Below are 24,900 nucleotides of genomic sequence, written 5' to 3' on the forward strand. Positions count from 1 at the left end.
CTACACAAGGTCTGAACATCCGTAACTGGCTTGATAAGCTACAAACCAGCTTCCACCCAAGACACTTTTATTCCTACAGCTGATGGCTGCAGAGGGAAAGACAGCCACTGATCAGGAATGAACAAACTGAGTGCAGTTAGCCAGGAACAACAGGAGACCACCTCACACTTCTGAAATGCACAGAACCTACATGAGTGCTGCTCCTGTTCAAAGCATCACCCTCTGCCAGCTTCATAAAACTTCTCCAGACTTTTCTTCTTCCCAACTATGCCTCACTACCTGAAACTTTGTGCCAGTCATTAGAACTTAATTTCTGTGAAGCCATTGTCATGCAAGCATTTGGCGTTTTGTGGGACACAGATAAAAGCAGACAGCATGCTGAAGGGATGGGAATTTTTGCCTCCAGAAGAATGGGACTTACAAGGTTTCATGATCCTTGCATGTATATTCAAGCCAGTTTCCCAAGACTCGTGGTTTGTGGAAGGGGTCTTAAAACTATCCTATCGCTACTCTATTTCCCTAGGATGGTCTTATTCCGCTCTTCAAACTGCAGATCAGATCCCAGTGTGTCACACATGGGGAACAATGGACAGCACGTGCCACAAAGAGTTTGCAGCCCACATGTTACTACCCCAGGCCTTCCAAAAACTCCTTCAATGTGCTCTGTAACACCCCTGACCGTGGTACTGCCACCCTGCTGGAGCCAAGACCAGGCATCCCACGTGCATCGAAGTTTACAGTGTGGATAAATACAGAGCTGTGGTGTGAATGTGGTCCAATTCTCATTTCAGAGGCTCATCTGATTGTGCTTCTGGCATCACTTCAGCCTGAGGCACACGTGAAGGACCTCCAGCTTTGTACCCTGCTGCTTCTCTAATCCCTGTGCCCCAGGAGGGGAAGCATGGTACAGAAAGTAGGAGGGGAGGGAGAGACAGTGCCTGTGATGGCACACAAAGAAAAGCAGATCACAGTGAACTGCCTGAATTAGAAATCACAGAAGTTATTTTGTATTCATCTACCAGAGAGAATTTTATATCTAGCCTATACAATATGCTAAACACTTATCAAAGAACATTTAGAGAGATGAAACTCTTTGCATTTCCTAAAAGACTGCTTTTCGTTTATTATGTTTAAAGAAAAGCAAACAAACATGTGAGGATAGGACGATGAAAAATTAGAAAAGATAGCCTGGGGGATGAGAGGAAAAGGCTCTCAACAACTGAGTAGCAGCTCTTGCTGGTTCTATGCACAGCTGAAGCCAATCCCTTGAAAAGGAGAGTTTTGACTCTTAAGTGGTCAGCACCTCTTGCAACATATTTCCTAATCAGCGAGTATTTATGGTCGATATTTTATATTTCCAATTTCCCCCTAAGGGCTCCTGAGAAAGCAGCACACCTGCCAACCTTTTCAGCTGGGCCAATAATTGCCAATTTGCTCTTTGCCTTAGTATATCACTCAATTTAGCCCTGGCTGTGCCCTGCATACATCCTCATTCATCTCTGTGCCCCCATGACAATTAGAGTGTTAGCTTCAGCTAACTAGGGCAACTATTCTACTAGGGTTGGAAGACAATTATTAGTCTATTTTCCCATCTTGTGGCAACAAAATTGAGAATCCATGACAATTACATTCAGCAATTCTGCACTCTGCCGCCTGTTCCCCCTCCTTGCCCCCATCTTCCGAATATTTCAAATTATCACAGCTCTACTACCACATTCAAATTTTCCATGTTCACAGGGAGTGAGGCTTCTATTTAAATGATAATGAGGGACGATCCATTCAATTTAGTGAGGGAGAAAATCCATTAAAAAGCAGGCAGTTTTTAAGCTGATGGGTCAAGAAAAAGATAAAAACCCTTTTTTCAAGCCATTATACAAGGCTCTGTGTGGATTTTTGGACTGTTCAGGACATCAGAAAAGATTAGGACAATTATGGAACATGGGGAAAACCAAAACAAAATGCCCAAGCTTTCCACTTTTACTTGGGTCAACACAACAAAATAGCAGTATGGCTTATCTGGCTCTTAACTCTCTGGCAACTTCCAATTACCTCACTCTGAAAGACAGCAGAGGAAAATCCCATTTTGGAAAAAGGCTGTTGACTCTGTTTTGGTTGTAGAAGACTTAAGAGTACATGTGTAAGAGGCATATCAGCTTTGCAGTAGTTTTTAAGGGAATTTTACATCAACACTGGGAACATAAAACGTGGCAGATTCCCATTCCCTCTTCGCACCACAAAGCCTGGGCTAAAATATCACTGGTTTTCTGCTCTGAAGTTTCATCATCCCAAAGAAGAGCCCAGCCTCAACAAATCAAACCTCTGCAGCCAGAGATGATTTCACTAGATCATAATAAGCATTTTTTCCCCCCAATGACCCATAATAAATGGCACTTGGTGTAATGTCTGGAAAGACTTACTATACAAGCCAGACAATTACTGTCTCACTATGAAATTGTATCATTCTCTCCCCACAGAATTTTCATTCGTGGCAAGGAAGGAGCAAAATGCTCTGGGTTTTGTTATGGATGAACCAATGGCTGTTTGTGTGTGTGTGTGTGTGCACAACATAATCAATCATTTGCCTCAGTTTTCTTTAGAGTGCAATTATTTCACGACAGACCAGGCCACCTCTTGACTTCACGGTCCATTAGAGACTAATGACATGCATTAATGTAAATAAAGAACAACTTGCTAGCATCCCATTGAACAAGTCACCTCAAGAAACAAATGGCACAGAGGGGGCTGAGCTGTTCAGAACAGCACCTCTGAAATGGGGATCCACAATGAAGCTGGAGGAAGGACTCAGCGCTCCTAAGGTGGCACCGCTACAGCCGACACTTCGATGCACACATTTCCCACCACACCTGCTGTGTGCTGCCCTACAGCAGCCAGACCTGTCACCTCCTGCCTCATTTACTCCATTGTTCACCCCAGTTAATGGGGAAAGGCGTAGGAGGGAAAGGCAGCACAAAAAGCAGTCCTGAAGGCCAAATGCACCGAGGAACAGCAGGAGAGTGAGAAACAGCCCAGGTGCCTCCTGCTGCAGAGCATCCATCTGCTAGGGCACCACCGGGTGCTAGAGCCTTGGTTTGTAAGCACCAACCTCCAGGAAACACAGTCCCTGCCTTCCCTGGACACACTGACTGCCCTGTGGTCCTGATCCTGAGGACATGCAAGGAGTCGTGCCAATCCAGTGGCACACCAGCTATTTAAACAGCGTGCTGGAACATACAGCTCCAGAGCCAAAAGGGACCAGGCATGGCGGGACAGAAAATCCTGCAGGAATCGACACTCAGTAGCATGTTGTTGTCTCCTCTCCCTTTCCCTGCTCCCTCTCAAAGTAAGAGAGCCAGTCTGCCTCCTTATCCCTTTGCACAGAAACGGGGAAAACCATCTGACTGCACCCACGGGACTTCCTAAGACTTTCAGACAGTCGCTAAATAGGCTACAGAACATGTACCAGTACGCGAGGCAGCGTTATATGTAATTAAAGCTAAATTGCACTCATCAAATAATGAACGAAGAGCATTCCGTGATTCATGAACCTTACTTTTCAAACTGTTTAATTACTAATTTGGAAAATTCTCATTTGCAATGGGTCGCCAGGTCACGAGAGCAGCTTCAGCAAAGCTCTGAAGTGTGCCCCGGCCTCCAGGCACTGCCCAAGCATCTCCGCTGACTAAAAGAGAACAGAGTGCCTATTTCCCACTGAATTTCACTGGCTGCTGAACAGGCTTTGAAGATTTTTGCAGGAATTAGGCACTAAGAGTCAATTCCTACAGGCTCAGCCTGCAACTTTGGGGGCAAAGGGAAAGGAGGAGAAATACTGGAAGTGCATCAGCTTAACAAGAAAAGTCTCCAAGACCACTTAATGCTTTGACCTAAGCTAATGGCTAAGCTGGAATATGTTATTCCTTTCCTGCAGCCCCACATTACAGTGCAGCTCCCAGGCACTCCTGCTCATGCACCTGTCAGGAGTGGCCAAGGGGAGGGGAGGCGGAGAATCGCATCGATGTATGTGTATATAAAATTACCATCATTATTGACTAATAACACAGCCAAAGACGTCCCACAGCAAGGGGATTTGTCCCGGCCCCCCCCCCGGCTGCCTGGCCCCACTGCGGCGTGTGGGCTCACAATCCTGGAAGCAGATCACAGGACACGTTATTTTTCTCTTCCTCCCACTGCGTCGGCTGTTTACAGCGCCCCATTCACACTCCAAACATGTAGAGAGAATTTTCCCTCGTCACATTTTCCTGTCAGAGCTGTCAAGCTGAATCCCGCTTTAATCTGCCAAAAGCACTTTTCTGCTGACATTTTTAATAAATACTTTCAGCTTTTAAACACATTTGTGGGAACCATTTTTTCCCCTTTTTCTCCCTTTTCCTCCTGTAGAATGGGCTCTGAAAGCCTTAATAGCAAATACATTACACTTATCAAAGGCTTTCCCCCCCTCTTCCTTTTGCATCCTGAAGCGGAGGTAGTGTTTTCAATTTTAAAGCTAAATTAACTGTCCAATTGAATTTAGCTGGTGTGAGCCGTTTTCTGTGACAGGTTTTAGTTATGAAGCATATTTTACATTAATAGAACTCAACATGAAAACCGCTCGCTCTGGGATTTCTGTGGCTTGCCATTGAAATGGCAAATTTAATATTTCAGACATGCTCGTGCCAGCGTTTGATTATTGTTCTTCATTTAAATCTCTCCTAACGGGAAAGGTCCTAATTAGTAAAAAATCATGTTTTAATGAAGGCGAAATGCTAATTGCTAACACAAAAAGCCTTCATATAAAATTATCCCAGCACTGCCATTGATTTCTTGGTGACTCAAAAGCCCATTTGTGTGTTTACACACTAAGGCACCGTTTGCTTTTGTTTTATCATAACATTTCACTCAACGTACCATCGAATTTCCTGAGAGAAAGACAGCTTTCCCCCAAAACCCTCTCACATCTTGGCAGCAGGAAGCGTAAAATTAGATGAACTAACTTTGCACCCAAACTATGTGATTACGTGCAGCAGCTAAACCCAAAGATGCTGTAAAAAGCTTTTTAACACAACTTCTTTGAAAAAACAAAACAAAACATCAAGCCATTTTTCCCCAAGGAATAACAATTCCATTTTGTTTTCCCATCTCTGATCTTTCGCTTATCATATTATTTGCACCATGATTATAGTGTTTGCAAGGCAGCTCAACCACTTATGCCGTAACACTCAATCATGACATAAAAAAAAGTTATTACACAGTGACCTCTGGATGCCAACATTTGTTCAGCAAGATTTATGAAAAGCCATGTCAGCAGCGGGAATTGCTGCAATGAAGCGATGCTTCCTCCTGAATGGTACTTACATCACTGAGACGGTCCCTTGAGCTGCTCCGCTGAGAGCTTGTGGCCTCCCTGATGCTGTCTTCCTCGCTATTTCTGCCACTTCTGCTTGTAGGGACCTTCATCTAGAGGGAGAAGAAGGAGGGGGAAAAAGGAGATTTTCAAGCACTGCTCTGCCACCTGTTCCCGAGGTTGCCGACAGCAGTTTAGTCAATGTTTCACTCCTACACACACGCCACCATGGAAAGGCTGGAATGCACTGGGGCTTCTCTGCAGTTGTGCTTGACCACGTGTGTCCACACTCCTTTTCATTAACATGAGAGGGAAGGTGCTTTTGGCACTCCTGGAAGCAGGCAAGGCTGTGCCAAAGTCCTCAGGCCTGACATGAGGGGGAAGCAGACAGACAAACTTCCTTCACTCTGCTCCCAGCACACCTCAGCTGTGACACTGCTGTTGCTGCCTGACCCACTAGCCAGAGACGTGCCCTGGGGCCACCCCAGTGTCTGCACTGAGGTGATGATGGCCACTGAGGGCCACTGGCCTGAAACAACTTGCTTGAGACACCACACAAAATTTGAAGTAGAGCAGGTTTAACTCCTACAGCCGAGGCTGGTGCTTTAACGGCTAAATCATCCCACTCCCTTCACCTGAAGTTGTGCTTGTGTTTGCATAGAAGTGAGAGAGCCAATGTTTGAAATCACAGTAACCTTCCTCTTACATCTGCAAAGAGTGTTACAGGGGGAGGAGAGGGGTAGGATAGATGTCATTCACAGCTTCATTCCTGGGCTCATTTACTAACAAATTATTCTGGTAATTCCCTCATAAAATATTAGGTGGAAAGAAGTGTTTAATTTATTAATAGGTTCTATTCATATCAGTTTGGTTCCATTTAAATTACACTATTTAAAATGTCGGCTTGTACAAATTGGTATTTTTAATGGCAATAAAATCCCTTTGTTTCTTGCTGTCCTGTTACACGGCAGTGCTGGCAGCCAGCAGGGTTTGCTTGTGGTGCTGATGTAACCCCTGCAGCCCTGCCCCTGTGGCACTGGGCATGGCAACCTGAGCACTGAGAGCACTGATCACTGCACTCCATGGACACTGGACAGTGCTGCCAGCTAAGTGCCCCACAGTCTATTAATATTTTAATGCAATTTTCAGGGTACTGTATGGACAATGAGCTCTAGTTCTCATCCAGAGTACACAGCCCTGTGGGGGCTTGGGTAGCAGAAGACAGGAAAAGTAACATGCTCAGTAAATTTCTGATTTATGTCCTTGCTCTGCATGCCTTTCTGCCACCTTACACCTCACCAATACACTTTCTTCTGCAGGATAAGACTTGCAGACACATCTAAGAGATAGAAATGAAAATTTTTTCGTGGCCACCTTATCACACAACCACCACTCTCAGTACAGTGCCCTGTCTCACTCCTTGCACACCACAACACCTTTCCAATACGTTGCCCACCTGCAAACTTCTACCAAGACCAGTATTTCATATTTGCTCCTATGTCAAAATGTTCGAAAGCACAGCACAGCAACGAGAGGCAATCCCTGCTGGGATCTGCTAGAAGCATTTCCAACAACAGTGAGCTTGCATTTGCAACTACCAGCACCACGTATCAAGGCAAGAAATCATCCACTTGAAGTTCATGATGTTCAATCCATATTGTCTGTTGCCTTAATAAATGGGTCAACAACATCAAAACCAGAAATCTAACTATACTACAATACTGGCCATAAACCATCAAATTTTTAATTAAATTTGGTAAGAGTTTTTTTCCTAAATACATTAAATGATTGTCATTCACTTATTTTATTCTTTTTTAGGTCTTTATTAAGCAATTACTACTTCAGCTATCCGATTATCTTGCCTAGGATTGATGCCAAGCCAATAAGACAAATGGTAATATCCCATTAATTACAGCCTTTCATAACACTGGCATGCCAGCTTTTTTCTGTCAGCTGTGTCTTTCTACACTTACTCAAAACCCAACTCCACTGGTTTCTAGTCATCAGCCACTTCTTCTGAAACTCTTGGATGTAAAGTATCTGACCTGCCAATTTCAATCCTTCCAGACACAGCAGGTGCTTTGTTTCTCCTTGAAATAGGAACAACTTAACCATTACAGGGCAGAATTACAATTTCCCTAACACAGTACAGAAATGCCCATTGAATTCTGCAGCTCTCTGTTTTCTGATCCATAACCTTCCCCCTCCCACCTAGGAACACATCAAAGCCTGTCAAAATTATTACGCTTCTGACCTAAACAACTCCTAGACAGCTGCAAATTAAAGTAAAAATAAATTATGCCATTCCAAATCCTTTCACCTTCCCAAGTGCAAATGGTTGCTAGAATTAATTCAAAAGGACTAAACTGCCAGCTGTTTAAAGTTAGCACAGACTCACCCAACCTGTTACCAGACTGGAACCTTTTGCTGCTTTTCTTGAGTTACAGTCAGCTCCAAACACCACCTGTTTCTTTTCTCCAAATTTCATTAAAGGAAAACTACACCTACACACACAGTAACAAATTGAGACAATTTGACCTGACAAGGTCTTGCACGGGCAAGCAAATTAGAAGCATCACTGCTGCCATTAACCTTTCCAAGTAAATATCAATTATTAAACTTGCTGCACTACCTCTGTCCCCAGTTTGCTGCTGTGAATTAAGAGGGTCATCAGCCTTTTTGACAGATCTTGTTCATTTACACCTGCTGCCTGCCAGCAGGGGAGCCCGCACACCCGCAGCCCCAGTGCTCAGCCAAGCTGCCTTAATTCATCAGTAATTACCCTAATGAGCTGCATGCAGGACCCAACGAGGAGGACAAGTTGTTCTGCTAAATGGATGCATTGGTTTCACGGGCACTCTCGGCAGACCTGGGTACTAGCAAACTGGTCTAAAGCTTCTTACCTAAAGTTGCCACTGGCTCAAGCTGCTTGATTTCTAGCGATTTTCTCTGGGTGTTTTTGCTTGAGTTCCAGAAATTCTTCCTGACCACGTTCCCTGACTGAATTTTCCTATAAAAACCAGTATTCCTCTCCCTTGGAAGAAGACATTACTGTTCCAGAGTCTGCAAAGTTGGGGTGGGCCAGAGGCCAGGTGGGCTCCTGGCCCCACTCCCAGATGTCATCTCCACCTCAGCACAGATCCAAACAACCAACTCCCCAAATTCACAGGCAAAACACACTATGCCCTCTCATACAACACATTGCCAGGGACTTCCAGAGGCATTAGTGCAACACCAGCCACCAGGATTAAACACCTCAGGTAGATGAACCAAATATCCCACCTAAAACTTGAGCAGCCCATATTGATGGTCCAGAGTATTTCCACACAGTGGCAATGTCCTTCAGCAGCCAGAATTACATATGCAATTGAACCTTACAGGCTGTTCTCACCCAAAATCAAACCCTTTTGAGACACACATTGTGTCTCCCCATCCCTCTGCATTACCCACTGAGAGCACCCAGCTCCTTGAGCAAAACCAGTCCCGTGGATGGGTTTGCCCTGTTTGAGGCAGGACTAACCCAAACTGCCTTCCAGACTGGAACTGGAGGGTTCCAGCCAGTGTAACAAAGCCAAAACAGAGACTGGGGAACAGCAGGAAGGAGTGTGTGGGCCAAACCCGAATGTGCTTGATCAAGTTGCCCTTAGGTCTGCTCAAAGTGTTTTGGGAGCCATCTGACGAACAAAATGCCTCAAAATAACCCTGATGCCCAAAGCTCTGCAGAGAGGGGCTTGGAAAGGTGCCTCTCAGCCTTGTCTCCTGAGGGCTGGAGGTGGGAGGGAATCTTGTCTTAGACATAGGCTGACTACTGTGTCACTTCAGGAGAGCAAAGCTGGAACAAAATAAAAAGGCTCAAGGGGACAACTGAAGCTATTTGGTAATTTATCTCTTCCAAACCCTAAGACAGCAAGACATTAATGTCCATACATACGAACTGAAATAGGTGCTGAAGTTTTACTCCAGCAGTGCCTGTTTCATCGCTGAAGTTAAGGGAATTCTCCAAAAGCATTAATTAAACCCAAAGCTGCTTAAAAACCAGACCAAAGCAGTCTCCTGCAAGATAAATAACACCCCAGACCCACCACACACCACAGAGCAAAGCCGGTGGCAGGCAATCCTGGCTCTCTGCAGTAGCTGCAGTCCAGCTTTCACCAGGAACGACAGATTTGTGTTTGAGAACATGGAAGAGACCGTTTCCAGCTCGGTAGGAGCAGGCCAAGGCTGCAGACGGGGCTGGCTTGGCAGGGAAGGACCGGGGGTAGGCACAGAGGGTTTGTAAGGCCATGATCAATTTGCATTCTGCAGGTGCTCACAGACAGTCCCAAGCCATGTTCGGAGCCAAGAATTATGAACCTTGCGCTGTTGGACATCATGTAGCATGATTAAATATCATAACTCATCCCGGTAATAACTCCAGCTCTGCTATCCTGGAATGCTGTTGCCTTTCTGTCTCTCCCATCCAGCTTCCCCCTCCCTACTTCTTCCTGTGGGGTGGGGGTGGAGGAATATATGAATGGGCAGAATGGGTCTTGTTTCCCTAAAAGGGCTTTTTCATTACCACTATGTTGGCTCTCAGCCCCTGCTTTTTAATCATAATAGATCAGCCTGCTCTCCATTTACTTAAGCTTTTCCGATGTCAGAGGAAAGCACGTTTTTATTTGGCACACCTATTTTCACATCATGGGCACGCTGCCCCTGCTCATTATTAATAAATACACTTCGATTTATCACAAGCTCCATTTGAGTGCCACGGGGAGCCTGGGGCAAAAGGAGACAAATTCTTTTCTTAAGTTGTTCTGAAAGGTGCTGGGCTCCCCGACCCTCACCCCCATTAACCCAGCACAGCTAGTGTGCTCCTACTGGGAGCTCCACGGCCTGTGCAGCGGCAAACTCGGACTGATCTTGTGCCATCTCAATATATTTGTTCATTATCTTGCGCACACACAGAAGCATTTGGAAATGTACTCGGGGCACAGGCCAAATTGAATCATCTGCCTTCATTTTCCACACGATCTGAAGCTACAGCTGCTACAACAGGCTGTGGGATTTTTATTTTCCTTCCTTAACAGGTTTTTTTCTCGCTCTTAAAGCCACAGCAGTCTCATTTTAAAGCCCTTGCTGTTGCTTGGGTTTGTATGTGTTTTGTACAAAATGGGTCTTGCATACACACAGGGTGGGAAAAGAAATTCCCAGCAACCTCTCTCTGCGGAGTTCTGAAGGAAAGACAGAAAGCAAAAGCCTCAGGGAGAGACATAATTAAAATATTCATCTCAGAGATGCCTGTTCTGGTGGCTCAGATGGGTCTATTAATTCACTAATCCTGCCACCTCTGCCAGTGGACAGGCACCAGCAGGAATGGCACCCACCTACATTGCACTGCACTCTGGAGCCAGGAATAGTCCATGAAAACAAAGCTGTCCTTCCAGATCAGAAGGGCAGAGTTCCACACAGCACCGAGCCAAGTTACCTCCTTTCAGGAACACGTTAACTTCGAGAACTAAGTTTAATTCCTTTTTAAAGCTCTGGAAGATCCACTTTTATTTGTCTTGAGAGAGAGGACAGACCAAACATAACCTTCAGATTTCCATGTTACTGACTTCACAGCAAATCTGGTTTGGCAGAAGCCACTTGGAGATAAGTGCGTAGAGCTGAGAGGCGTCCAAGTCCCAGAGTTTAGGTCCAAGCTTTCAGACCACCAGAGACAGGGATGAATCAACCTTATCATGTTCATCTATCTAAACGAATGCTGCTGAACACCACTTTGCATCTCATCAGCAGGTAATGACTTTATCATCAGCTCTGCCAAAGGACCCTTTTTCAACTCTTTCTACAGGGTTAATCTAAGGAAGAAAAATTTCCTGCAGGTAACATTTAATTCTAACAAAGATCATCATTTCCCACAGCTACAAGAATTGATAACACCAACTGTTCCAAAAACTTATCAAAAATAATTGTATGGCCTATCTCCTTCCCAATAAACATGAAAAGGATGCTTAAACAATATTTTGGGAGACTTTTTTGCTAACATATGCTTGCATTTTATTATCAAGTCCCAGATAAGCTCATGTTTCTTTGGTAGACTATCAGCGGTAGCAGCTTTCTGCAGCAGGAGACAGTAAACTGCCTTAATAAATACAAATGGACAATTTAATTAAAATATATTGGAGACTTGGAAAAAGTACTATTTGTGGATGAAACAGTCTGTTAAGGGATTGCACTCAAGGCCAGCTCAGTGTATTTCAGGCAGGCAACAATAAGTGGCAGTGAAACATAGTGCACAGAGCTCTACCCTAAGGATTGAAGACCACGCCGAAATTATAAATGTCTGTTTTCCAGAAGGTGGGGGGGAAGTCACCCTGTTGTCCCTGGTTTTAATGCTTGAAACAAAACAAACCCATCTGGCTTTAAAACCATACTTTTTTAAACCTGAAAAGACCCACGTATCAAAACAAGGTGGAATCAGCTAAACACATTACTTCTGATTTGTTTCCTTGAAAATCCAGCCTTAATGCATTCTAACAAAATTTATCTATCCCAAGCATACCTCATAATGAGATCAACTGGGAAAAATATCAGGCTTGTTTGTATATTTTATACTTGCTCTAACTTGGCAGTTTGGAGATTATGTATTCCCCAGGTCTCTCCTTAAATCGTTTCACACGCTGCAATTTGATTTTCTTTGCTTGCCCTTTTCCACAATTTTTTTTGATACATTTTATTGAGTTCTGGCTCAGAGGGAAACGTTTCCTTTGAATTAAGGGTGCAATCATTTTTTTTCCCCCTCTAAATAAGGACATATGGCATAGAAAGCAATGTTATGGTCCGAGTATTTTATGATTGAACAAGGGCTCATTTTAAAAAATGACAGTAGCATCAGGTTGGATTAGAATAGTTTTTCTAATTGGGTGGTGCTGCTGTGGATGCTGTGATGGGCTATCTTGGCCATAACTCACTTTAAATATGACATGTCCATTTTTACTTACTGTGATGAAGAAGCAAACACCACCAGTGTTTGATACTGAAGGAAAATTGTCTTTTTTTTTTAGCATTCACTCGGTTCCGTCATGTTTTGAAGGTCAGTGTTTATACATTTACCTGCTCTGCAGACTACTGGTTCCTAATCCTGGTTTACCAGTTTCTTTTGGCTAAGTTATATCAATTACCTGTGTTGCAGTCAAGCAGTCTGTAACACAGTGGTTCATTTTTACCTCTCTCTGGGATGCAGAGAACTTGAATTGATGCTAGCAAAGGATTTCTGTGCTTAGACTCAGTCAGCTGCTAAAGTAAGGCAAGTTCAACAACTTACTGTAATAAAAAGTACTATCAGTGAAAAATCAAAATATTCAAAAGCTATTGATAGTTTCTCAGCTACTTGAGCAACATTAACTACTCACTAACAACCTAACTTTATATCTTAATGCTTGCAACCAGATATGAGGGCCACCTTCCATTTCTAAGAGCAAATGAAACCCAAGCTCCTTTGGTACGGGCAGCTGCCTTTGCAGTTTTTGGAAGAACTCCTGTCTGGTGCTGTGATTAGCCAGCAGTGAGCTCAGCTTTAGCTCTCCAGCAGACACATCTGCAGATCTGGTGCCACTTCTAACTAGGGAGGAACTCTGTTTGACTTCATGGCTCTTGCAAGGTGCCATCTAAAGAGCAGGCCAGTGCCCTGGGGGCCTGGAGAAGCCTTTCTCCACAGTGCCCAGCACATGGAGGCCATATGGAGCAGCGGGGTTGGCTTTTCTGCAGCTCTGGAACTGCTGCAATGATTTTTCACAGCTTCTGGGCTGGCAGGTGGCCTCGGCTGTGGAGCAGAGCCGGCACCGCTTCCCCACCACGACCTGCGCTCTCAGGATCAGGAGCCTCGCTGCCATGCGAGAGCTAATGCTTATTTTGGAAAAAAGCTGGTGCTTAAGCAGGCAAAACTGCTCGATTTTACAGCTGCCATCAGGCCTGCATAGCAAACTGCACTCTGCATGCCCCCAGCCGCACTTGGCAGATGGCAGCAGACAGCTGGGAAAATCTGGGTTTGACATACGTCAGTGATAAACTGTGTCAGCGTAGACCTGCTTAGGTTACAGCCAGCGAGCGCGTGTGCCGGAGTGGGCCTTGGACTGCTGAGGGGGAAACAGCATTCCCAACCTATTTAACTAAAACCTGCCTTCCACAACAGGGCAAGCAGGTGCAGATTGCACCTATGAGCCTTCGGGGCTGTCTGGAGAGGCAGGCAAGGCAACAGAGGGGCAGGTATTGGGTTTGCGTGGCAAAGTCTTGGTAGCAGGGTGTCATCTGTGAGAAGCTGCCAGAAGCTTCCCCCATGTCCAGTGGAGACAAAGCCAGCTGGCTCCAAGATGGACATGCTGCTGGCCAAAGCCAGGCCCATCAGCAATGGAGGCAGCACCTCTGGAATAACAACACAGTTAAGAAGGGAGAAATGTTGCTGCACAGAAGCAATTGCAGCCAGAGAGAGGAGTGAGAATATGCAAGAGAAACAGCCCTGCAGTCACCAAATCAGTGGAGGAGGAAGAGGAGGAGGAAGAGGAGGAGGAAGAGGAGGAGGAAGAGGAGGAGGAGGTGCTCTAGGCAGCAGAGCAGAGGTTCCCCTGGAGCCTGTGGTGAAGATGACAACAAGGTGACAGGTCTCAAGGAGTAGCATCCAATAAACAGTCCATGAGAGAACTGAAAGCCTTTGAGCCTCTTAGAGCTGAAAGCCTCTGTGCCTCTTGAAAATAAGATTTGTAGTTTCAAATTTCACATAAAGATGATTCGAACCTGTGACTCTCGGTTATAAAATGCCATCCAATATGCATCAAACAGAAAATTGATTTAGCACGGGGGGTTTTTTTTGGTAATGGGAAAGAAATGGATACACTGAAGATGAGCTCAGAACTCTTACAGCAGATGCATCAAGTGTTACCAATCTGGTGCAGTGGACCATAGCAAAAGGATCACTGTAAGGGAAGTAGCTCCAAGCAGGACAGAGGAATGATTGACTAAGCATCCACTTAGAAGGGAGAGAGCTGTGTTCAGCTGGAGCCAACGGACTAAATTAGGCTGAGCTTACACGATGCTTTTAAACACCATGTAGGAGGCAATCAGAATTGACAGCTTTAACATTGCTGCCATCTATGCATACAGATACCATCTATTAAAGGCTAATATCAACAGCTGTGATGTTCAAAGCAAAAGTAGATTTAATATACATATTAAATTGTCCAAAGCTGCAGGAAATGTTTCAAAATATATTAGGAAATTCAACCAAGAAAAATATCTCTGTATATTACAGTAGTTCTCTTCTGGTAATGCTACTCTGCAAAGCCAAGGGTTTTGAGTTTTAATATGAAAGGTGATGATAACCTTCAAAAGTGATTTTAGTAAAAGAAGATCCAAAAAAGCAAGGTAAACTTATTACTAATTATGTCAGACAGCTAAAACATTCAGCCTCGACCTTGGGAAGAAAACAGACATTCCCCAGCTTTCTGATAGAAGATATCAGACAACATTTACCAAGAACAAAGTCCAGACCTGTTGCACAAGCTATAGAATGGGAGATCATTTCACACAGGTGTTTTAAACGATCTTGGAATATCCACTGAGAAAACAGAAAAAAGACAAGTATTGGAGACATATTTCAAATGAGCAACCAGGGCTGGCTGGGCTGCTGTAGACACAGTGCTGTGATACCAGGCTTGAGCAGCAGAAGAAAAGAAAACCAGAACTGGAGTAAAGTGACTCAATTAAACTATTTCAACAAGGTTTTCTGGAAAATTAATCTTCTTGAGTAAGCCTGGTTTCATTTCTTCAATAAGTTTGGTTGAAAAGGAAACTGGATAAATGTGATACATTTAGGATTCTTGATGCACTCATACTACAAGACATTCTGATAAAAGCTAGTGCTATATAAATATCAATAAAGCATATTTTAAGTGGAAACCAGATCAGCTGAGTTCTCAGAAAGTAGTGTCAATAAGTAAACATTAATGTTTGCTACAGAAGGTAAAAGGATTTAAACAAGGTTTGCAGCTATTCAATAGTCCCATCAATATCTGAGAAAAATGTTATCAAACCCACTGCAGATAAAATTCACAGATGCCAATGATACCATTTTAAAATAAATAAGGAAGAGAAGGGGAAGGCAGCTTAGGCAGCAGCTTGAATTCTGTCAAAAACACACCTCAGGAGAAAAACCATATCCCAAAGCAGGGCTGCACTATGGTTATGAGGAATGAGAGCAGCTGCCTGCAGCTCCTGCAGAAGAGAGACTGTGCTGCCAAACAGAGCCTGCTGGGAAAAGCTGGGAGGTGACAGCGGACTAGTGTGTCCTTATGGTCCTCCTGCATAATGCTACACCAAAGGGAACTAATCCAACCCCTCAGCAAGGGAAGAGAGGCCACTTTCTCTTGAATACAACATTGACAGGAATGATTTTGGAAGGTCTTCAGCCTCTCCAGTACACCAGCAAGGCAGAGCTCTACTGAACAGACAACCCATGGCAGGTACAGTCTAACCCACGGGACAGACTTGGAGAGTTGTCCTGAATTGCTCCAAGTCCTTCTTACAGGGATCACAGAGATGAACTGAAACTCCATTAGAAAGCAAAAATTGCCAGCACCTCTCCAGGTGTGAGGCACTGCAGGTCTCTCCTTACCTGGAGCCAGGCACAAAAGCTGCCTCCTGATGCTGCCCAACAGTGAAGGCAGCCTTCAAAGGCATTTGGGTTCTTGTCCATGATTCATGGCAGAGACAAAAACACCCACACTCTTGCTCAACAATTCACTCAACCCCTCCAAGTGTCCCATGTGAAAAAGCTGTGCTTAGTATAGTTGGGTTTCAAATTCATTGCTAGGACTCTGAGGCACCACAATAACACAGTTAAAACACCACCAGATGTGTGTCATATAATACACATTAAAAAAAAGAAAAGACATACTGTGTGCAGATACAACAACAATTTGCTGTTCAAATTAATTCAGGAATCAGTACCATCCCTATAAACCAATATATAAAACATATGCTACTGTAGGCATGCATAAATTGCATGCATTTTTATCCAGATAAAGCCACACGTGCAACTAATAAACTAAAGTGAAAAAAAGAAAAGAAACAAAGTAAATAAATAAATGCAAAGGCTGCCTAGGGAATAATGAATTTTGCAGAAACTGCTGTCAAAGATCACAGTGCTGAGCAGAGCCCCAGCCGTGCTGGTCCCTACTCCCAGCAGGACAGGCACAGCCTGGCCTCAGGCCATTGGAACAGGCAATTCCCATGGAGTAGAAATGGACCCCAAACAGACCCAATCAAGTTTCTTGCCCAGCACTGGGGTGAGGTTAAGCTACAGTGGCACGGTTCAAATCACAGGAGAGAGTCTCCCACACACCCAGGATCTGGCCTGATATTGCATGTCTCCAGCCGTTCCGCAAACTAGCCCACAATCACGTCCCTTTTACAGCTGACAATCCCTAAAAACCCAGGAGCAAGGCTCCAGCCTCACAGCAGCTGGGGGAATTGCTGCCATTAAAGGCAAGAAGAGAACCAGCACTTCAACATGGAAGGAATTGATGGCTGGCTGGCACGAGCTGTGCTACAGTGGGAATTTAGCAAAGCACAGACAATTCCCATGCACACCGCCATGAGTAGTTTTATTCCAGCTCCTACCTTGTTCTAGTCAGATCTATGATTTGCTTTTATTGCTAATTCAAACTCTACAAAGCCCCTCCTTCAACTCTGCCTAGACTTTTGGAATCTGTCCTTTCCCTGGCAGAGGTCTCTGTCCCCCAGCCAGCTGTCCCTAGTCTCCCACAGGCAATGGAAAGCTAACCACAGCTGCTTCTGCTCAACAAGAGCCAGAGCCATTTTCTCCAGGCTCCCTGCACTAGCAGATGAACCAAGCCACTCTGGCAAAAATCAGAGCAAACCTCACACCTCTGCAGGTCTGGAAAGCAGTTCCCTGGCTCTGCACTTGAAGCAGAGGCAAGCTGCAACATCACTGCATGTCTGGTTGTGATCACCCACTGTGATCAGTCAAGACAGTGGAGTTGTCAAGGAAACTTTCAGTAAGGCCATCAGCTCCTACACCACCAGGGCAAGTTTTCTGATTTGAGAAAAGTGTAACTACCAGAGCAAGCACAGCCAGCTCCTCAAGGAAACACAGAAGCAATTTCCTCTAAATGCCCAGGGGACATCCTGTTTGCTGATCGACATCCCGAAGAAAACAAAAATCTAACAATAATTACAGCCTAAGCAACTACGGTGAAACCCTTTGGTAATTTTCAGTCCCAAGTAACTAAAAAGGGGCAACAATTATTTTAGCTAATGATCACTGAACTTTCAGATTAATGTTCACAGCTGGGGAAGGGGAAGCAGCTCTTAAGAAGGCAGCACTGCTGTCAGGCTGAGCCCAGAGCTCCTTGAAATAGCTGGTTGATACTTGCTACCATCAAGGGACACAGGGCACTACCGAAACACGCAAGGAACTAAAGCCAGCACCGAAAGCTCAGTGCAGATGGACTGGGATCCTGCCCTACCTTCTTCCCACAGATTCCAGTAGTTTATGGTAGAGAAAAATCCATGTTGTTGGCCCTGTCTGTACTCTCATGATGTGCAGCACAGGAGTGGCTTGGCACTGGCCACACATTCCCCAAAACAGTGGGTTTTAACATTTCTCAGTCACAAAAGGACTGGCTGACACTCTGTAGCTCTGATACAGCTGAAAGGGCAAACTGCAGAGGTAAACACCAGGCAGACACTGAGGGTTATCCAGCTGGCCTGAATTGCTCCCTGTGAGTTTAGACAGCCTCTCCTCACTGATTCTGGAGAGAAAAATGTAACTGGTGCCTTCCAGAAAGGGGTCAGGCTGTGCTTGGGGATGAGCTGGGTCTAGAGGAGGGGAAACCTGCCTAAGGCAGGCCCAGAGAAACGTGAGCCGTTGCACCTGCACTGTTTCACAGAGGCCACAAAGGCTTGTCAAAGCCCAAAATAAACAAGTCCACTAAGTTCAACTAAAAGCCTGTTTTGAAAGTGATTTAAAGCATTGTAAATGCTTGTCAAGTTTTAAGCCAAACCTTCATTTTGTTCAGGTTAAATAAGTTATCAATCAGTTTAACTTGAACTGGAACAAGAAGCTTCTAAAATGAAATTAAAGTAACAGCCCAGTTAATTGAGCCTGCTTCAGTCCTTCCCATAAGGATGGTCTTAGCTTCAAGAAATGCTCATCTTCCTTGTCACATTTGATGCAGAAAGGTATTTTAAACAGTAATAAGCATCTGCTTTCTCTACTTGTTCAGTGGGAAAGTCTAGAATTATATACACAGCTGTATAGAGGATGCTGTAATAGCAAGATGCATTTATTAATGATCCTACTAATATTTCCTGAGAGCGTCTCCAAATACTCTGCAAATACCCATCAAATTTGAACAGCAAGGATGTGCAGTGGGTAGTATTATCATTCCTTCCCAGAAGGGATGAAAAGACCAGATGACTTTGGAAACATCAAGCAATGAACCTGGAATAAGGCTGGGACTACAACTACAGAGAAAACAGGGTGGCTAAAAGCACTGCAGCTTTTAACATCAACCATCTTGCATCTTAACCACAAGATCGTTCTCCCTGGGTGACATGTAAGCAAATATTTCTTTGAATGAAAGCATAATGTTAATAGAGGAGAGCTTGCTGAGAAAGCAAAAAAAGGAATTGCTGCATTCTTGGATACTACATGGAAACCCTACACTCTCCACAGGAAATATTTTAGTCAAAAGAGATGTAGAGTTACAGCATGAAAAAACGAGGCCATCAGATAAGGCAGGTTTTCTGAAAAAGGGATAAGGGAGCATGGCCTTTGCTACTGGGAAGATTTGGAGTGATTCAGGACTGTTCCTGACACACAGGTCAGTGAGGTTTCACTGTGGCACAAAGACCTGTGTCTGAGTGCTGCCCAAGGCAGGAGGCTTCCAAGTACCTTGGACACAGATCTGGGAGATGACCAAGGTCTGTCACACCATGGGATCTTTACAAGCAGCAGCAGGGCCCAGAACCAGGGGGAACAAAACCTAAAGCTCAATCCAGAGACCAGAAGTCAGGAAAAGGACTTCTCTGAACTGTAGCTCTTCCTGAAGAAGCAAGTGTGGGAAAAGGAACAAAGCCCAAAATAACAAAACTCATGAAGGCTCTATGGGTAGAGCTAAATAACCAGGTAATTATCCAGATCTTTATTGTTCCTTTGCTGCTGCCTGCAAATGAGAAGAAAGAGAACAATAGAAGTAGCAAGTGGGGATGGCCAAAGCCTCTAAAATATTGATGCACAAATTGAACATTTCTTCTGGAGATGTGGAACTGCTCTCACATGGAGCTTTTGTGCTAATAGTTGTCTCAGTCAACATGCAAGGTCTTTATAACAATACATGTCTAGATACCACTGCAGTATAAATATCCTTGCTCAAAACACTTTGCATCTTACTGCTGCTCACACTGTACCTGGCAGTTTCCTATTTAAAACAGTATTACTGCTAAAGGAAACCAGTAACAGAGGGCTAAAGGAAACAATCTTACTCACTGAACCAACAGTGTTGTCTCAGCAAAACAAAGTAATTAACATCTGAGTTCACAGGAAAATATATTAGCACAACAGATGCATGTGCATGTATTTCGGCCTTTTGGTAAAATGTGCTGTTTTGGGGCCAGATGTTTCTGCTCATGCCAAAGAAGAATCCAGCTGCATCAAGCTGTGAATATTTCTTCTGATCTGACAAAATCTGCTATGAACTAGAAGAGAAAAAAACAGTACTGAAGTTTGAAATAGAAGTCTGTTTTCCACTGGGGATTTTACCACCATCTGTATTTTAAAAGCTTTAGTACAACTTGACAGAGCCTGAAAAAGTTTGCAGCACAATAGGTAAAGCACATTGAAATACCATTCAAGTAAGGTTTCTGGTAGAGTTGAAACATATGGTAAAAGACTAGTTTTATGCATTTTTCCCCTTAAAAAACAATTTATACTTATTAGTTGGATTTACAACATGTTTAAATTGTATGGCCTTTTTTGTAATGTGCTGCCATTATGAGCTAAACTCTCATTATTGAGATGATAGAGCAATATTGAATTACTGGGCAAACAAGGTCCTTTTTCAAAAACACCACAGCAATTGCTTTTCTCACGGTTTCTAAAACCAGGTGTTGTTTTTTTCTTGCATTAATAGAATTACTATGGATTTGCACTAATGCAAGAGCAAAATCATATCATTTTCCCAAAACCATAAAAAGGAGCCAAAATGGAAACAGAACAGTTCAGCAGAAAACATGAAAGCATCTTGTAACACCATTAAGCTCACAAACTACAACACATTTATCAATGCTTGGGAGTTATCCCTCCTAAAAATCATCCATCCAGCAGGAGCAGCACTCTCCCACCTCCCAGGCCACCTGTGGAAAAGCCCGTAACTCATCTCACGGAAACCTCTGTTGTTTCATCCCCCAAAACCAGCTCCTTCTGCCCCAGGGAGAATGCAGTGGCAGGAGCAGCCTCAAACAGTGACTTGCTTGAATAAATGGCTGCACCATTATTTTCTGGCAAGTCCTAAAACTGAGATTTTCTAACCACAACTTGACTCCGAAAGGTGATGAGATTCCAATCTCCTCTGTTCTATCCCCAAAATTTCAGCCTTAACAAAAAAAATTTAAAACTTCTGAAACAGGCAAACATATATGGTACAGTGCAAATGGAGCAGAATGCAGCTGGATATTTCTGAACTGAACTCGGTTTTCCATTCTGCTCTCCTCAGCTCTCGCCAGCAGCCAGGCAGCTGTGCTGCCTTCCAGGTGTGCGGCACAGCTTTGCCACTGACAGGGTTATCTATTTTACGGAGAATTATGCTGGCAGTGAAAATCACAGTAGAATTGTTTTGAAAGAAGCAAGCCTCAGATGGGCAATTTAGATTTCACAGAAGTTGAAAGAGGATTTGCAGGTTCAAATTATTAATCAACACCCTGCTAGGCAGGGGCCAAGAGCAATCTGCAGGCGCTGAGTTTTCTTGGACTTAGACTGTAAAATCTGGATTTTAGATTATTTCGGTGAGGAGAAGGATTTTTGTGCCTACAGCCCTTTCCTTCTGAAGTATCCACGCAAAATGGATCCCTGGCTTTTAGGGGCAAGTATGAACTTATGGATGGTGGGGTAAACTCTTTCAGGAAATTAGGGATTTGGGGGCTTTCTGAGTCAGTGGACACACTGCACATGACAAGGTTACTTCCTTTTTGTTAAAATCATGTTCCAGCTATAACAAGACAAGATAAACTGCCCATGGGGTCACATGGGGCCTTTCTTTTGTTAGCAAGAAACGTGGAAAAAACTGGCCAGAAAAAAGCAGGGGCTCATGGAGAATCCAACCTATTGCTACAACATTGTCAGCTCTCCCCTGTGCCAATCAGGATGAAATAGGCTGCTCTGGGAAGGAAGAATTTAATTGTAATAAGCACCTAGCAGAGTGTAACAATGGTTAATCACAGAGAAGCACACAGTGGGTGCCTCTGGTCACATCAGGCTATCTTCAGCATCCTTTTGGCTTGACCTGTCAAGTTCCATGCCTTCAAAATTCTGCAGGGCCAAACTTAAAATAAAAAGAGAGGAAAAAGGGGGTGGGGGTGGGGGGGGGGGGGTTGGGGTGGAGGAAGATAGGGAGAAGAAAAGGGAAATTATCCATTAACAGTTTTAAAGAAAATGCTAATTAATGTTCTTCTGCAAACAAAAATGTAAAGCAGGTAGAGAGACGTTCCACCATTAGCTGCCTATTTCTATAAACACCATCACTGTCTCCTGGGGAACAGTCTCTGACAGTAGTGAGCAGCTCCTCCTGCCCTCACATCTGAAGCCCCTGAGTGTGCAGGGCTGGATGTTTCAGGTGTGAGCAGCAGAAGGGCAGGGGAAGGTGAATGAACAAGACAGGATGCCCCAACACGTGAGCCAGAGAGCACCTGTTCCAGGTCTCCTCTCTCCTGTACATCTCTATTACAAAGAAGTGTTGCAAAATGAAAATTGGGAGCTTGAGGCCAAAATCAAAATAGAAAGAAGAGGATATGCACCCACCGACCTTTGCTGAAAACAGTGATTTATTTTTTCTTTATGTTTACCTTAAGTGTGTCTCAGAGAGGCTGTCCACAGAAGCATCACACCACTGCTCCTGCTGCACTATATTATAATACTGCTTGTTTCCTCTTGCCAGCTACTCATCAAGGATTACCACCAGCACAGCCCTCCGTTCTTTCAGATCTAGTCAGAAGGCAAATTAGTTGCAGCCTGATGGGGGAGTGCTAAATTTTTCATTACAATCTTTCTCCGGAGGTTTGGTGTTTAATAATTTGTACTGTATAAAATTTCACATATGGGAAAACATGGCACCACACAGCCTCTCCAGATGCCTTTTTTTTTTCCTTGCTGCTAATCATGCGAGCCCCCCAGCTAAAGAAGTGGATTTAGGGCATAATTAAAGCTTTATACTTTAATAGTAATATGGGTAAAGCTCAATTTTATTTTTGAGAAGAACACGCCACATTTGTAAATTCCCATTTCACCGAGGATCAGTTTTCACACAGGCTTTGCACCCGGGCTGCTTTGTTGCTGATATACCATGGAACATAAACCATGTAAGCAGCTCGTGGTGCTGTGAAAGGCACACATCCCTGCTTGGCCACTGCAGAGGCTCTTTAGCTCCTTATGATCAATCCGAGAGCAGTGGTGGCTCTGCCAAGGACATCCTGTAAGGAGCCTTCACATCATCTGCTCTGGTTTTCATCACATAATGTGGCAGGGGAGTCTCTCAGATTGGTCATAGGAACTTCGAACTTCTGGAAGTTTTAGCTACAGCCCTAAGTAGAGCTGAAAGTGATTTAAATGTGCTGCTGCTCTCCTAAACCTCCCCCTAAGCCACCACCCTTCTTCCCTCCCCACAGAGCCTGGAAACCGCAGGGCTGCTGTCATGCGTGGGAATGCCAAGCCCTCTCCCATCTTCCCACCACTGCTTTCTCCCCATGTTTCTGATGAGAACAACAACCTGGAACATGCTTTTGGCATTAACTACAGCTGCATACAGAGCACAAGGTTCACACACTGGCTAAGAGCCCTGAAAGCCTCACCGTAAAGTGGGACTAAAGTGGGACCCAAGTAAGGGATAGATGGGAGGGTCAGTGAAAGGGAAGAAGAGGTGCTGGCAGAAAGGCAGGAGACATTCCTTGCATGGCTGAGACAGGAATAGTTGTGCGATGGTCAGCATTCTGAGGACTAATTTTAATCATTTGTTGAATTCTGGAGTATAGTGCCTCTAAAAAAAGGAAGTATTCCAGGGATTATACTCCCAGGATGGCAACTTGGTATTTTAAATCCTTTCCCTCTTCTCCTAAACATCCTCCTAAGTAAATTCAGAAAACGCACAGAGTAGTACAATGATCACCTTTCACAATATGGTTTTAATTCAATCCGAGTTTCTCCCATCTGCTCAAGAGACCTACAGACTGCCTTAAAATGAAGTCCTTTGGTGCTATCATGGATTTCTGATTTCCCAAAGAAAAAACAGGTGATAAAGAGCCAGTTCAAACTAGCATGGTAAAAATCTACAGTGTTCTTTGACAAACCCTGTGCTTCAGCAGAAAGCAGAGACTCCAGCTTTGCCATTAAGCATCTCTGTGCCTCATGATTGAAAGCCAGGCTTTACTCTAGCAATCAGTAGCAACACTGGGTAGGGTAAAGTAAAACTGTTACCATGGATAAGCATCTACTCAGCTCTCAGAGCCTGCAGTGTGCTGGCAAATAAATCAAATGACCTAGAACTGAGAAATAATGACCTTGAAAGTGAGAACTTATTTCTGTTTTTATCCATCTTTACTATCATAGCTTAAACTAAATCAACCATGCATTTTAAGATCTATATTGTATCCTTGAAAATCTGTTTGAGAATGCTGAAGCAATCTTGAACTGCTCTTTGTTGAAATGAAGAGCTTATTACAGGTCAAAATTTTACTTGCTTTGTAACTGGTTATATGTGTTAAGTCAGTACAACCAATACAGGAGAGACTGCTCCCAAACTCAGTGAACCTTCTTGGTGGCCATGAGACTACCAACATAAAACTGTGGTAACAAAAATACAGGGAAATAATGTAAGTACTTAGAAGTGCTTTTCAAATGCCTTTGAGTTCCAGTTTCACTGGCATGTCTAGGTCCTGCAGGGTGAAGACTCTCAGCTCTGTGATCCTGTGTTTTTCACCACGCAGCTTCATGAAGGCTTGACTGGTGGTCAGTTGGAAATGGCAGTGCAATGCACCTGCTCACAGAGCAAAGTGACCTTGAGGAGCCTCACTCACCTCAACATCCAGCACTCATTTCCATGAAATCCCTGGGCAGGAAAATACACATATGGAGAGATAATAGAGGCAAAGCCTCCATGTCAAAGAGCAGATTGGACTCTTGCCATCAGGCCTGTGACAGCAATCCCTAATTCTCCAGGACATCTGCTTATCCAGCAAAACACAAGCTGTCTGTCCAGCAGCCAGGCCAGCCCAGGGGCTGGCACACATGGCAGAGT

At 44.1% G+C, this 24,900-nt stretch overlaps 1 protein-coding gene across 17 annotated transcripts in view; it reads right to left on the reverse strand.

Moving 5' to 3' along the window:
• The window catches only part of FBRSL1 (fibrosin like 1), a 508,012-nt gene that overhangs the window by 279,363 nt on the left and 203,749 nt on the right, over positions 1-24,900 (reverse strand). For 14 of the 17 annotated variants that reach the window (XM_048322610.1, XM_048322607.1, XM_048322614.1 and 11 more), the window contains exon 3: positions 5,350-5,451. The exons of the other annotated variants lie outside the window; for them this stretch is intronic. In XM_048322610.1, coding sequence (XP_048178567.1) covers positions 5,350-5,451 — 102 coding nt within the window. The remainder of the gene's footprint in view (positions 1-5,349; positions 5,452-24,900) is intronic. 17 annotated transcript variants of the gene reach the window in all.

Source organism: Corvus hawaiiensis, chromosome 18, assembly GCF_020740725.1.
Source record: "Corvus hawaiiensis isolate bCorHaw1 chromosome 18, bCorHaw1.pri.cur, whole genome shotgun sequence".
In the NCBI taxonomy this organism is placed as follows: Eukaryota; Metazoa; Chordata; class Aves; order Passeriformes; family Corvidae; genus Corvus; species Corvus hawaiiensis.